Raw genomic sequence first — 14351 nt, 5'->3', positions numbered from 1 at the left:
AACCATTATATAGATGTAACAACTGAGTTACTGGCTAGTCATAGTGAGTGTTCTGTGGGTTGGAAATAAATGCCATGTGAAATGTGTAGCACACTGGCCCCACTGTTTATTTGGCTTTATGCAGACATGGATGTGCATAGAAAGTGTCTGTGTAAGGTGATACTGAGTGATGGAGTTTTTTTTGTGTGGTAACTAAAGTGATTAAGGAATTTTTTTAATTTGCAAGCATCAACATGTTTCTTCTTTGCATCTATATGATAGTGCATCAGGAACTTGGGGATGGCTCTGAACAAACTGAAAACTGTAGCCATTGCCTAACCGATCCCTGCATTGGATCAAGCAACTTTATATTTTCTTGTTAATGTAAAAAAAAAATCTGAGTTTTTTTTTCTTTTCATTAAAACTAATACTGTAAATGAAAAGTATTAGATGAATATAAGATGAGATATAGTTAAGGTGGATGATGTTTATAAAGTCTAACAAGTTGTCATCTTTTTCAGTATTTCTTACACGTACTTCGTAGTACAGATGCCTTATTTTTGTGATTTTTTTTTTCTCATACAAATCCTCTTTTGTTCCTTTCTGTTACATAGATTGGCCTGTGTTAATTAGTGGAAATAGTGACTATACGCAGAACAATACCATATGAGTGGTATAAGGTTAGAATTTATGCATTATTTTGCAGCTGCAACACTGAATGAGGCATAGTTTTGTGGGATTAATAAGTGAAATAACATTGGAAATGAAGAGCCCCCAAACCCAGAAAAACAAACCTGCATTAAAAATGAAGGTGGGGGATTATCCATACTATTGTTAGTACTTGTCACCTAAACTCTTCGTTTTGTAATTTTAAATCTGTTCTACTGAATAGGTATTTTATTTTGAAGATTTAGAAAAACGCCTCTAGAAATTAAAAACTGGAATACTCTTTCTTTAAGATATGACTTCACATGGAAATTATTCTGTGCTACTGCTTATTGTTAATATGAGCTGCAGTTCAAAGGAACATTTAATGTTCATTTAATAAATTCCTCCATCTTTTTTTTGCCATCTTAAATGCACTCATGTTTAACAGATTCTCAACATACCACTTGAAATAGCAGTATTTGGACACCAACTGAAAAAATAGGTGGAATACCTTATGAGGGAGGAACATGCATCATTCTTTTGTTTAACAACTTGCTTCAACAGATTTTATTTTTGGGGGTACATTTGTGTCGGAACTTTTTTTAAATTTTCATGTGCTCAACAGATTCTGAAGGAAGTGGTCATGGGAGTGAAGATGCATCAAAGGACAGTGGTGAAGGTTCCTGTACTGAATCAGAAGAAAATATCTTGGAGGAGGAACCATCAGAAGAGAAAGTAGAAGAGCAACCACCAAAAAGCTCCATTGAAGAAGAGGTGCCAACAGCAGACAAAGAGGTAATTAAAACTGAAAAGAAAGAGCAAGAAGATGAAGAAGAAAAGCCAAAAAAGAAGAAAGAGAAAGCAGCTGAACCTGATACTGTGCCTGATGAGCAAACAAATGAACCAAAAAAATGGAATTTGCGCAGGAACCGACCTTTGCTGGATTTTGTATCGATGGAAGAACTAAATGATATGGATGACTATGATAGTGAAGATGACAATGACTGGCGGCCTACTGCTGAGAAAAAAAAAGGAAAAAATGCACTGCGGAAAGAGGGGAGTGATGGAGATAATGAGGATGATGAAGATGATGGGAGTGGAAGTGATGAGGATGACAATGATGAGGAAGGTAATGAAGAAGATAATAGCAGCACGGCTAGTGATGGAGGATCCAAGAAGAAGAAAAGTAAAGTTCTTAACAGGAATAATGCAGATGATGAGGAATTGACAAATGATAGCCTGGCTCTTTCACAAAGCAAGAGTAATGAGGTAGTGCAACCAACTTTCTATAATATATCTGTTGACAAATGGAAACTACTCCCCAGTAGCTATTCTGTTGATTTGAAAAGTTAAACTGATTGGCTGGAATTGTGTTTACAGGAATAAGCAAAGAAACAAAATTGTGCTGATTAGGCACTGCATATTAAATAACCTTGCTTGGACTATTTGGCCAATCTAATACCACTAAAGTCAATAGAGAGACTTCTCTTGGCTTTAGGGGGGTTGGAATAGTTCTAAAGCAAATAGGAGATCTAGTATGCAAATCAACATGTATTAATGAGACTTTTAGTTCTGTTTGAGCATAAATGTTGCTTATCTGTAATGTTCTAAAAGTTAAAAGCATCTGTGACTTATAAAATGGCGAAATGATAGGTTATTGTTTATCGTAGCCCTTCTTTGTGACAAACATCAAAGTCTGAACGCTAAGTTCACGGATAGAAGAATTCTAAGTAAAGAAATATGCACACTGGCTTTGAAGTCAAATAGGTGAAGCTTGATAATTTATGTTGGAGTTGCTTATAACACAAATGAAGTAACTTCTTACAGTACTAAAAAGCATTTGGGAACTATTATATATTAAATATCTTCTGATTGCAGAATGTGAAAATTATTTGTTAAGTGTTTAATAATGGAACTTTTTTCCTGTGCACAATTACAGTTGCCGTAAAGGTTGTGCCTGTGGAAAAATTAAGATATTAGGTTGTCAGGATGGTTGACTTCATGTCCTGCAGCAGCAAAATTTTGAATGAATTAAAAAGAGTTGCTGTAAAATCTGCATTCAATTTTCAGGAAATAATTACAATGTCAATGTAACATTTGATAAATGATAATGGTATGACACTATTTAAAGCTCTGCTGTTCCACTTAATATTTATTTTAATATGTAAAATGGCAGGGAGCTAAACATAGTATTTGGAAGAATCAGTGGCATCCGTTTCAGGTACTTTGTTATGTATTTATATATATTATTGTGAATGAACTGTGCTGTTTTAATTACTAGTGATAATTGTGATAAACCCCCCCCACATAATTGTAGGGGTTTTCTACTTTTTGTATAGGCATCTTCTTTTATTGTCTAACTCTGTAATTCTAGTGTTGTGACCTGTATTCTCTTGGCTCAGGAGCTGAAAGTGCTCTACTAATACTGATGATGAGAACTTCAAATAGAGACAGGCAGTTTTCTTTCAGAGTTGTTTCCTACATCAAAATGGAGATGTGAGCCTACATTCTTAGGGATATATTATTGAATATGTCCGTAATTTCCATTGACTTCGAAAATTAGGCCTGTTTCAGAAAGCCAGAGCTGTCTCTGATGTATCTTTTGCAAAGCTTCTTAATAAGCATGGACCTCAGAGTCTGTTCTTACTCTGGATTTAGGACATTGATCAAAAGATAAAATCAAAATTTGAAAATTTGAAGTTCAAATTATAATTTTGTAACTGATAATTAATCTTTACTGCATGTGAAGCAAGGTACTGTTTATGAATAGGTCTTTAGAAGAAGTTTTGCAACAGTGAGGATCCGTAGACTGGATTATACACTGTGATTTTTAGATTGATACTCAACTGTATTATAACAGTATACTCTTCACTACTACAGTATTTTAAAACAGTAAAAAAAATAATCCTGTGTAGCAGACAAGTCTAGCCAAATCTCATTACACTGCAGAAGATAAGTTTTTATAAAAACAGATGTCTGCATAATTAATTTATGAAAGAATGTTCAGGTAATTAACCCTGAACATGTTGTAGTGTCCTTAATATGCATTCTTCCTTTACTTTGCTAACTTTTTTGGGATGGATGTTGGAGGGGGTGTTCCGAGTGGGTTGTTTGGTTTTTGTTTCTCTGTCATTTTTATTTTATTTTTCTACATTTTACAACAATATTTTGAGGTCTGGATATACAGTATTTTAACCTGTGCTGTAATGAAGTACTATACTTTTCTACTATTTTAAGCACAGAAGACAAACTTGTCTACTAATGATGCTTGACCCTAGAAAAGCAAGCTAAATGGTGCTTTACTGTTTTTATAATTGCTACCACTTCATGGGATTCTGCTATTCTCAGTGAGGTGGTTATTTTATTTTTTTTTTTTTTTGTTCCTTTAAAGTTAGAGGTATATAGCTATATAGCTTATAATGCTCACTTTCTTCATTAACACCACAGAAATGGGTATTACACAGTGATTCAGCTGAAATCCTTTCTCTCGCTTGGGTAGGGAACAGGAATTGTTCAGGAGTTGGCAGCATTTACCATCTCTATGTAAAAATTCCCATGCTTTAGACAAGTAGGGTCAGCTTCTGGGATGGGGTCTGCCAGGTGCTTACATTGGCTAAGCAGGGGAGAGTGAGCAGCATACGTTCCAGATCACTCCTTCTCCATGTTTGCGTAGGAAATTAAGTTATTCTGCTGCTCTGTTTGACCTGTTGGCTGTCTTCACATAAGGTAAACCGTAATGGATGGAGATCCCAACATTACAGCCAAATATCCTTCCATCGTTCCTTGTCTCTTTTTTTTTTGCCCATGTTTGCATATGTTCTCACTGCCTAAACAGCCAGTGTTATTTCACTGTTTTTTACAGTGCAATTCTGTTTATTTAAAGTAATAGTTTGTGTTGATTTTTTGGGGGGGTTTTTTGTTTGGGGTTTTTTTTAATTAGCAGACCTTAGGCTTCTCTAACAGTAGAGATCACAAATTTCTTTTAAACTTATGTTAGTGAAGGCAAATAACAGTTTAAGTCAAAGGTACTGTCAGAAAAAGCTTATTCCTGTAGAGTTGTGAGATGCGTCTGAGAAGCCTGTGCCATTGCACAATCTGCCAAAGTTAGGGAGTATCTACTGCCATTTTCCTGTCTGTAATATGAATGGTAAGCTAAATGTGGGTATTTTGAATAATGGTGGGCTACAGTATTTTTGAAAAGAAAAAAAAAATACCAAACACTAAGTGCAAGTTTCTTGCCTTCCTCAAAATGCTTTGCAACTTTGTCCTAAAAGGAGGATGTTGGCAGAAATGTGGTATAATCTTCATTCTTACCTCTAGATGAGGGGGTTTTTTATAGGTCATGTTTGCTTATGTTGTTTAGAGAAAATGGATGGGAGATCCAGAAGTCTTTCCTAACTGCTAGAAGTATGCGTTTGACCTTGCCTAGGTCAAAACCATTGTAACAAGCCACCTCTGTTACTTGAGGTAAACTATTTGAGCCCAGCTTTAGGTGGTAAGGTAATTGTACCCCTTTATCTTGCTTTAAAATCAAGCAAAGATTCCTCCCCTTACCCTCCCAAATAGCTGCCTAGATAAACCTAACGTACGAAGAGACTTCATTAATGATTCCCTGAAAAGTTTTTGCGGAAACTGTCAGATTGGGAGGCTATCATGAAATAATTGCATAGATTAGTGTCAGAATTTAAGAACCTTGAGGAAGAATGCCTGCTTCAGGTAGTAGTCATGATGCTTTTCATCTGCTTAGGCTACACAGGCACAGTATTGGTGCTATGTTTTGTGTCATAAATGGGTGTTTGGAACAAGAAAAAGATGTTTGAGAGGGCATCCTTCCACCTTATTTTTTTTTTTTTTTTCTGGTAGGATACCATAGCAGTTTTGGAATATTCTCAGATCTCTAATGTTTTGAACGGATGCCATTTAGGATTGAACGGTCAGCCTCGGCACTGAAACTATTACTACTTCTTTATCCTGCAATGATTATTTTTTACTAATATGCCTAATTTCCCACTTTCCTATATGCCTTCATATCACCAGTGAAAGTAGTTCAAGCTCAATGTTTGCTTTTAGTATAAAAATAAAAGAAAATGTATGGAAGCTGTGAAACTTTGCAGAAGAGACAGTGGCTGTACTTCACAATGAAAATAAGAAGAAGCCTAGATGATGTTAGTGAAAAAAAAAATTTACATACAGCTTTATTTGGTTTGTGAAATACATCTCTGTTTCCTGAGACAAATTAATAGTAAAAGCCACATTCATTTTAAGTGATGTATTTCACAGTGAAGGTTGCCAAAACAGAGCAGTGTACTTGTTCTGCAAATCCTTACTTCTGTATATAATCAGAAGAAAATAAGTTGTTGTAGTTTTAATAAATCATATGGTTTTGCATGGAGATGTGTAAATTAGCATTACAAAAAAATAGAACTGAGTTGATAATTTGTTATATTTTACATAAGTGAAGACTTGGCAAGCTTGTGTTAGCTGTTTATTTTCAGATTTTTCAGATCCATGTGACTTTTTTTTTTTTTTTTGGATGGTGCAAATTTTAACAAAACGGTACAACTTTTCTGAATATTGGGACATTTGAAGGTCACCTTTGGTGTGGGTGGTTTTGGTTTTTTTTTGCTTTTAAATAGTTTCTTAGGTGTGTTCCTTTTTGTAGAACATAAATGGTTTAAAGACACACATGTTTCTATCTGAAGAAATAAAACCCTTCTCTGACCTTTGGGTCTTAACAGATCTCTAGGTATATTGAGACATCAGATTGTATCCATCCTGTCTCCCAGCTCTTACATTTGTGGCTGAAGTGTTTGAATGTTTTGACAACAAAGAAGCTTTTATTCTTGTGAAAATAATTTTCCTTTTTTTTTTGTGTGTTCAAAATTGAGCAAATAACAGATCTTTTGTTTTAAATAAAATTGAAGTTCCTAGTGTAATCTGTTTGTAATCTTCATTTTTCAATATTAGGACTCATTGATCCTTGAGAAGTCTCAAAATTGGAGTTCCCAGAAAATGGACCATATTTTGATTTGTTGCGTTTGTCTGGGAGATAACAGTGAAGATGCTGATGAAATAATCCAGTGTGACAACTGTGGAATAACAGTGCACGAAGGTAATACAACCCTTCACTCTTGTTGCAGGAGGAAAGCATATGCTTTGCTTTTGCTAAAAGTTTTGACTTGGGTTTCTTCAAAAAAAGAAAAAAAACAAAACCTTTGAACTCTGGCAGGTAATTTTTTGTAATACTGCATGGATCATTTTTAGTGGTGAAACACCCATCTTCTACTTTAGTGAAGCAAATATAAGCAACTATGGGACAGGACATGGTCTACAGATACCTATATAATGAATCACAGTGTGCAAATGCTGGAGCTGTAGATTGTATTTTCAGGGCTTCAGGATATTATATTAAATGTATTTTTGTCTTGCCTATTTCAGTATACAAATTTATTGCATAACTGTGATATAAGACCAGGAGAATAGGAGGCCTTCTAAAAGGAAAGAGTTTTTTACATATGTTTTTGCTCTACTAAAAAGGCAGAGAGATGGGGAGGAGGAGAGAAAGGAATTGTCCATGGCATTTAGTTATAAGTGAAAACGGAAGGTGAGGCTATATCGTGTGTGGTAGCTCTTGCTTTTGAGATGGAAGGTAGGGTAGGCATTAATACAGAGAGGCATACCTATTTAGTTGAAAAACAAAACCTGTTTGGTGTTTTTTTTTCCTTCATTAATAAGAGTGGCGTTGGGTGGTGGGTTTTTTTTTTGTTTGGTTTGGGTTTTTTTAGCATTTCTGATATCCTGTACCTTTTCAGGGCTTCACTTTTTTTTTTAAGGTTGCCCAGGAAAATGAGATAGGCTACTTCAATCTTTGAAATTAAACGAAGGCAGGGTTTTGTTCTTCAGAAGCATGGAAGGCATTTATTTAATTTATGTAACTCCTGTCATTTAAAAATTTTTTTGAGCTGTTTAGCCTGCCTTTTCAAGTAGGAAGTGCTTCTCTTAATCTCCTACCTCCCTTTTGTTTTCCTATAGTAGGGTGAAAATTCTTTCAAAACAGGGTTTTTTTCACACATTGAGCTGTAGTTCAATTCTTTGCTTAACATCAGTTAGGAAACTGAGGATGGAATTTCTGTCCTCAGGTTCAGGTGCCTTATGTTAAGTGTCAACATGTACTCTAACTCCTGAACTCCGTTGCAGTCCTTTGAAGAGCTAATCAGTACTGTCAGTGGAGCTTAGAGAGCAATTTAGTTGAGCTAATTTATGATGAGCTGAATCATACTCTAGGTGCCTTTGAGGGCATTAGTCAGGTCTTCATTGACTATAACAAGTGTTAGACTCCTAAATTTAGGTGTCTTGGTATGCTTGCAGAATTCCTTCCTCTGTCCGTGAAGTTTCTGGAAAGTAATATACAGAATATATTCAATTTGAGATTCGGTTAACTACTAAAAGTTAGTTTTACAGAATCTTGATAGATTTTTTTTTTCCCCAGCACAGCCTAATATTAACTCATGAGAAAAGAAAACAGTGTCTTTTGATTATAGTTATGAATGCATATTTGAGAATTCCCCAAACATTGTATACAGTCAGTACAGTGAAACCCTAAAGCCATGGAGCTCCCTGAAAATTCTTCTGAAAGATTTATTTAATGATTGTGCAGTTAAGTCATGTTAAAGTGCAGAATGATTGTGATAGAAAAATGATCTTCCACTTTTATAGAATAAAATTATGGCAAATTTGTTATTTATTCCAGAGGAATGCCTTAAAAATCCCCACAAGATCACTTCCTCATTTTGTTTAATTTACTAAACCTTTGTACCTACAAAAGGTAAGGTTATAGCTAGCTTTCCTCCACAGGAAAATATTTCCATAGTTTAAAAGTCACGTGAATTTTAGTAGCTCAAAATCTGTCTAAAAGTAATTGCTGCCATTCTTCTTTTTAAAGTATTACAGGCAAAGAGTCCCTATAGTCCCACTGATATAAAGAGTACAATGTGTATATGTTTCTTTTGTTGTTATTGCAACAAAGTAAAATAGATGAATTCAGAAGATTTAAATTGCTAGTTTATTCTGATAAGTTCTATAAGCTGTACAAGCTAATTGAGTAAAGATGTTGGTTAATTTTTCACACTTATGGTTGAAAGTTTAGCTGTTTACAATTTATTTTAATAATAAATACTTAAAACCGTATGTAGAGCAGTTGTGGAGTTCTGTTTGAATAGGTGAAGTTCTAGAAATAAATAAGCAATCTGAGTAGGTGAAAGTAATTGACTGTGATAAAAGTGTAACTTTCCCCGGCAACAAGCTGAACTTCAAATCTATGGTAGATGCAATTGGAAGTTTACTTGACCTTTTATGCGTGTGTTTCATTGCTAGATATGTATATCAATTTGCAAATACAGTAATAGAGTTTTAAGTAGAAATGAACATTTATTTTGGTGGGTTTTTTTCTGTACTTTGATATTTTATAATGATCAGTAAGAGCAGGTACTACTTTAAATCAGAGCTTTTTTCAGTAATTTGTTTAAATAATTTCTTGCAGCAAATCAAGATTTTTATTAAAAAATTCAGAACCTTTTAAGCTTTAATTTGATTCCGTGATCTTATACATACATACATTCAGTTACTTAGAGATTTCTGCACTCCTACACAGTGGTCATTGGCTCATTATATTACTTCTGATTGCATGAGTAATAAATGAAGACACAGACTACCACAAAGAAGTTGCAGTCAAACCAAAATGCAGTGCAACAATTACTTTTTGTTCCTGTTGGCTTAGTCATTCAACTTGGTTGAGAAGTAGTTGAAGAACTGATTACTGTCTAATCATGTAAATGTTGCTTGCAACCTTGAGAATTATTTTTTTTAGTGTTAATAAAGGCACTCTATTAATAAAGGTTTAGTCTTAATATCATTGGCTTTAATCTGTACCTTATAACTGTCTGCGCAGATCATGGACGTAGGCTGTATTCTAAGAAGTCCTTTGTACTATACACAGCTGCTTTGTAGTTTGAAAAATGTGTTCCAGTAATAGGGGAGTCTGTTTTGCAAACACATTGGAATCCAAGAATTTGTTCTTATTTTTGCAGGTTTTCTTTAGTAGGTAGATTGCTGTGGCTGCAGACACCATGCTGTGTCCTGAAATTTCTTCTAATATTTGAGCTTTTGAGTTTTTTAGAAAATGCAGTTTCTAGCACAGTATTGAATGAAGAGGCTCCTATTTATGAATTGGATGGAAATTGATGCAGTGTTGTCTACCTGTGTTTGCCTGCAGTTGGGAAGAATAATACGCCCATTTCCTGTGAAATGATTTTGGTACTTAGCAGTTGTCTTTTCTCAAGAATCTTAAACCCAAAATGCCTGCTATCCTGAAATGTCCAAACAAAACTGCTGGAATACCCCAGGATTTTTCTTCATAGTTTTTGTATGCAATTTCAAGTTGTATTATAAATTGACAGATTTTTCTCTACTTTTCTATAGCACTATAGATATTTATTTGGAAGGACGTATACTCCTTTCACACCCTGCTGTTGTCCCACCCAGGGACCCGCATACTGATGATATTGGTGATTTGATTATTCTTTCCCGGAAGACCTTATTTTCTCTCTCCTTGTTGACTATTACAGAAACCGTTTTACTTCACAGGGAGGGTGTTATACCCTTGGCTTGTGCCTTTGTGCTCTGCTGAAAATGAAGTTTCTGTCTCCCACAGAACCTTTCTGGAAAAGGTTTTTCTATGGTGGCCACCTCTGTATTTGATATGAAGTTATTCCCTAGCTGTGAAAATGCTGCCCTTTGAGTCGAGCCTGCTTTTTCTGGACACCAGGGCTCCCTTCCTTCATTGGGGAGGGGGGGGCTCTTGCTCTACTTGTAGCTACTGGTCAAATGGCAGGTCCAATGCCGTATCGTGTCCCCTTCACGTGAAGGTGAGTCTTCCAGTGGTGATCCCTAAATAGCTGCATACCAGCATAGTTGTTGACAAGAATCTGTTACCCTCTCTCAGACAGTAAGTTAAAGTTGCCTTGTGTTTCAAGTCAGACAAGGTCTAGATCTCCATTCTTCCTTGCTCCAGCAAGCTTTGGCTTTTCTAGCACAAGGTAGCTTACTGCTCCATTATTTGTGCACCTGGATACTTGGACTAGCGCCTTTTCCTTTTGACTGCCTGGTACAGCGGCTGCCTGTTCAGTCATGATTTGTGTTCATTTAGGTTTACTCGCTTGCGTGACTCAGCTATTACATGAGGTCTTCTGTAGGAAAAGAGGGGTCATAACTCATCTGGGAATAATTCTGCCAGCACTCATGTGGAACATAGCAACATGGCCAAGAGTTAGAGGGGGATTCTAATTCAGACCTAGAGTCATGGACCCTTAATAAACATTTTTACTTGCCTTACTGACAAGTTTTGAGATTGGAAAAGAGCTTAAATTTCTAGCAATGCAACTGTTTGCTGTGCAATGTTCATATCACCTGCATGGCCTGCATCACTTCTCCAGAAGCTATCTTTGCTCTGCAGACACATGTGAAAAATGTGTAAACTTTGTGGAGCAAATAACTGGTCCAAAATGACAGAAATCTGTAACTGCCTTTAAAACTATAAAAGTAGCATACATGTAATACTAATTTAATACCCACTTTTATACTTTGCATTCATCTTTTATGTCTAAACAGTCTGTAATTACTTAATAAGTCTATCAAGTTAAAAAAATTGTTCTCATTTCATATTTAAAAAAAATAAAAATGTTTACATTGCTAGGGAAAAAATCTTTCTTATTGGATTTGTAGTAGTACAGTTGCTTTTTGGAGTGTTTACTTCTCTCTGGATAATAATTCTCATTTCTTTTTATAAAAATCTTCTTTAGGTGTTAATCTGTCATTTTGGATAAATGCTTTTGTGGTAAGATCTCGTAATAGCAGGACACCCTCAACTGTGGAGTCAGTTTTTTTGACATACTGCTTGCAGCATGTCTGAAGAAAATGTTTGGTGCGTATCATAGCATATGCCACAACTGTAGGTAGTACGCTTGCCAGCTATTGCCCTTGGGTTAGTTGCTGTGAATTAAATGAGAGAAGTTCTACATTTTTCCTGCTGTTTCTTTTCCATCCCCTCTATTTGTTTCTTATTTCCCTGTGATGTGTATGGCAGGGAATAAAATTTCTCTTGCTAAAAGCAATAGTGTAGTCACCATATGCTTTACAGTGTAGTAAAACGTTTTTGCATTTTAATTTTGCCACTTACCCTGGTCTACTGCTGTCTAGTATAATAATTTATTTTGCAAAATCATGTACTTTAGTACTCTTCGTTTATTAAATAAAAATACTGTTCTGAATTTATGATGCATGAATTGATTAAAGTCTTTATTCTAAACTGTTGGTCCAATTAAGGATTGAATGTAACGTATTTTAAATACTATGATCTCACAGCAACAGTTTACCTTAAAATTCATGTTTTCATGATCTTTATAGTAAGATTATGTTTCAGAGTATACGTAGATGTATTTAGTGTATGCAGATGTTCTGTTTGGCAAAAAAGTACCCTTCCAGAGAGATGGAGGAACAGATGTAGCCAAGGCAAGAATAAGGTCTCTCTTCCTGTTTCCCTCAGTGGTATAAATTTCAGAACAATTGTTTTAATGGTAGCATTTTAAAGTGTTCGCAGTTTCATTTTAATGACAATCACATAAAAAATAAGCTATTGACAGAGTTCAAGGACTTTAAAATCAGGGAATAAAAAAAGTTTGTTTTCTGTATAAAATGACATACGTTCAATAGACAACTTGGCTGTAATCGTAATATATAGATGCAGTTTGTGAAACAGTAAACGTGGTGAGAGTTTAAACTACTTTCATTTGGTTAAATTCATAGGTTAAAATTATACTAAACCAGTTTTATCGGTTAGTGTAAGAGGTATTCAATGAAGTGGCAGACATGGAGTTGTGATACAGTAATCTAAGAATATACAAACATGAGGATTTAATGAACTGTAGTTGAAAAGGGGTTCTCAGAGGTATTCTAAAGATCCAAAATTCCGAAGTTGTTGTCCTTTCAGTCCTTAGGTAGTCACACCATCTACACAACTGCAGTGCTTTTAGTAAGAATCTAAATATTGCCTCCTGATGTTGCTTGAGAGATGTACTTGTAGTGAGCTCTTATGTTGCTTTCTGTTCCAACCCCAACAATTTCCAACAATTCATACAGTAAAGCTGGACAACTGTTTCTTGCTCATCAGCTTAACTGTTTAATACTAGAATGGGATGATTTATCAAGCAGCAGCTTTGTATCTGCACATCTATACATTTTAGAGAGTCATAAAAATAATACTTTTATTTTTTTTTTTAATGGGACTGAAGTAATTCTTTCAGCATAGGAAAAGAAGGCAGTAATAAGTACCTTTGTTGTACTCAGCAGTTTTAAGGGTCCTAAAATAATGTACTTAAAGAGGTAATTGTTACAGATAAGAGTATTACTGTGGTGAAAATACAACTGTTTTTATAAACTCTTGATCTATATATTGTAACTTTTCAGACAGACTTGGACGAAAGTGCATTTAGATTTTTTTTATCAAGTGCATCTTGTACTGTATTACAGATCTGATTTAATACACAAAAATTCAAATATAGCCATGCAGTAGAAAATCCCCGTTTCAACTTAAGGGAAATATAAATCCCTTAGCATAACTATCATAAGGTTACTTGAAATTGGAAAGTGCAAGCCACTGAAAGTGTGATCTAGAAGTGCAAGTTCATATTTTTCATTAGTTAGTTAATTGCATCTGCTTGCTTAAATGTATTTGAGAATCTGTTTATCCACAATTCTAAATTTTGACAGGGTATATATAGCATTCTGTTGTTTAAAAACGTGATGTTTATCTGCTTAAATTAGTTTTTCTGTTGGCAGTTAGAGGAAAAATAAAGTCAGCATATTGAAAAATTTTGAAAATTTATTTTTTTAATTTTGACACTGCAGATGCTTACTAGGTGGGCAGCATTCCTTAGCTTTGCCAGGGTTTTCATTGTGGTTGCTAATTAATAACCAGAAAGTTATTATTTCTTGAAAAACTGTAAGATATTGAAGTTTTTTGTTTCTCAGTACGTTGGAACAAGTTTGACCTGCTGCAGTTAGGCTGCAGAATTAGTAAACATATGGTACAATAAATAATGTTTATACATAGAAGTGGAGCAACTCACAGAAGAGATTAAAGTATTTATTCTAGAATAACTACCACAAGTGATCAGAGCACTGGTTATGGGAGAACAGATTAATATCCTTGCTCTCGTTTGAACTGGGCAGAGACTTCAAACTCTTTCACATGAATGCTATAATGATCTTAGCTTTTCATTGTTCCAAATACACTTACTTAGACTGAAATTTTAAGTTTTAGCAAAACTGATATATTTCTGCAATAGGATTTTGTTCTGAAACTGTTCTTGCCTTCATATCTCAACTGAAGTGAAATAAAGTGTGGGTTTTTTCCTTGTACATTTGAAAAACAACCATTACATCTGCTCCTGTACACATCTGGCATCTTAATGTCAAGTGACATCAATCAAGACAAATATATTTTGTCATTGATTTTGTTCTGAGTTATTTTGCTGGTTTTGAATCATGAAAGTTTTATTATTTAAAAATTGAGCTACTAGCAATTTTTTGCTTCACTATATATTTTTGGCCTGCAAGGAACTTTCACTACTAGGGTTTTTTTTAAAGGAATTTAATTATTTTCATATATG

The 14351-nt window shown here is 34.8% G+C and overlaps 1 protein-coding gene across 1 annotated transcript in view; it reads left to right on the top strand.

Moving 5' to 3' along the window:
• Positions 1-14351, top strand: part of PHF14 (PHD finger protein 14) — a 172360-nt gene that overhangs the window by 9921 nt on the left and 148088 nt on the right. Inside the window, 2 exon segments of the mRNA XM_075746098.1 lie at positions 1253-1896; positions 6595-6739. Of these exon segments, the coding sequence (XP_075602213.1) occupies positions 1253-1896; positions 6595-6739 (789 nt within the window).

Source organism: Balearica regulorum, chromosome 2 (genome assembly GCF_011004875.1).
Source record: "Balearica regulorum gibbericeps isolate bBalReg1 chromosome 2, bBalReg1.pri, whole genome shotgun sequence".
Lineage (NCBI taxonomy): Eukaryota > Metazoa > Chordata > Aves > Gruiformes > Gruidae > Balearica > Balearica regulorum.
The sequence above is the reverse complement of the archived record's forward strand: the minus strand, read 5'-3'. Positions and strand labels throughout refer to the sequence as shown.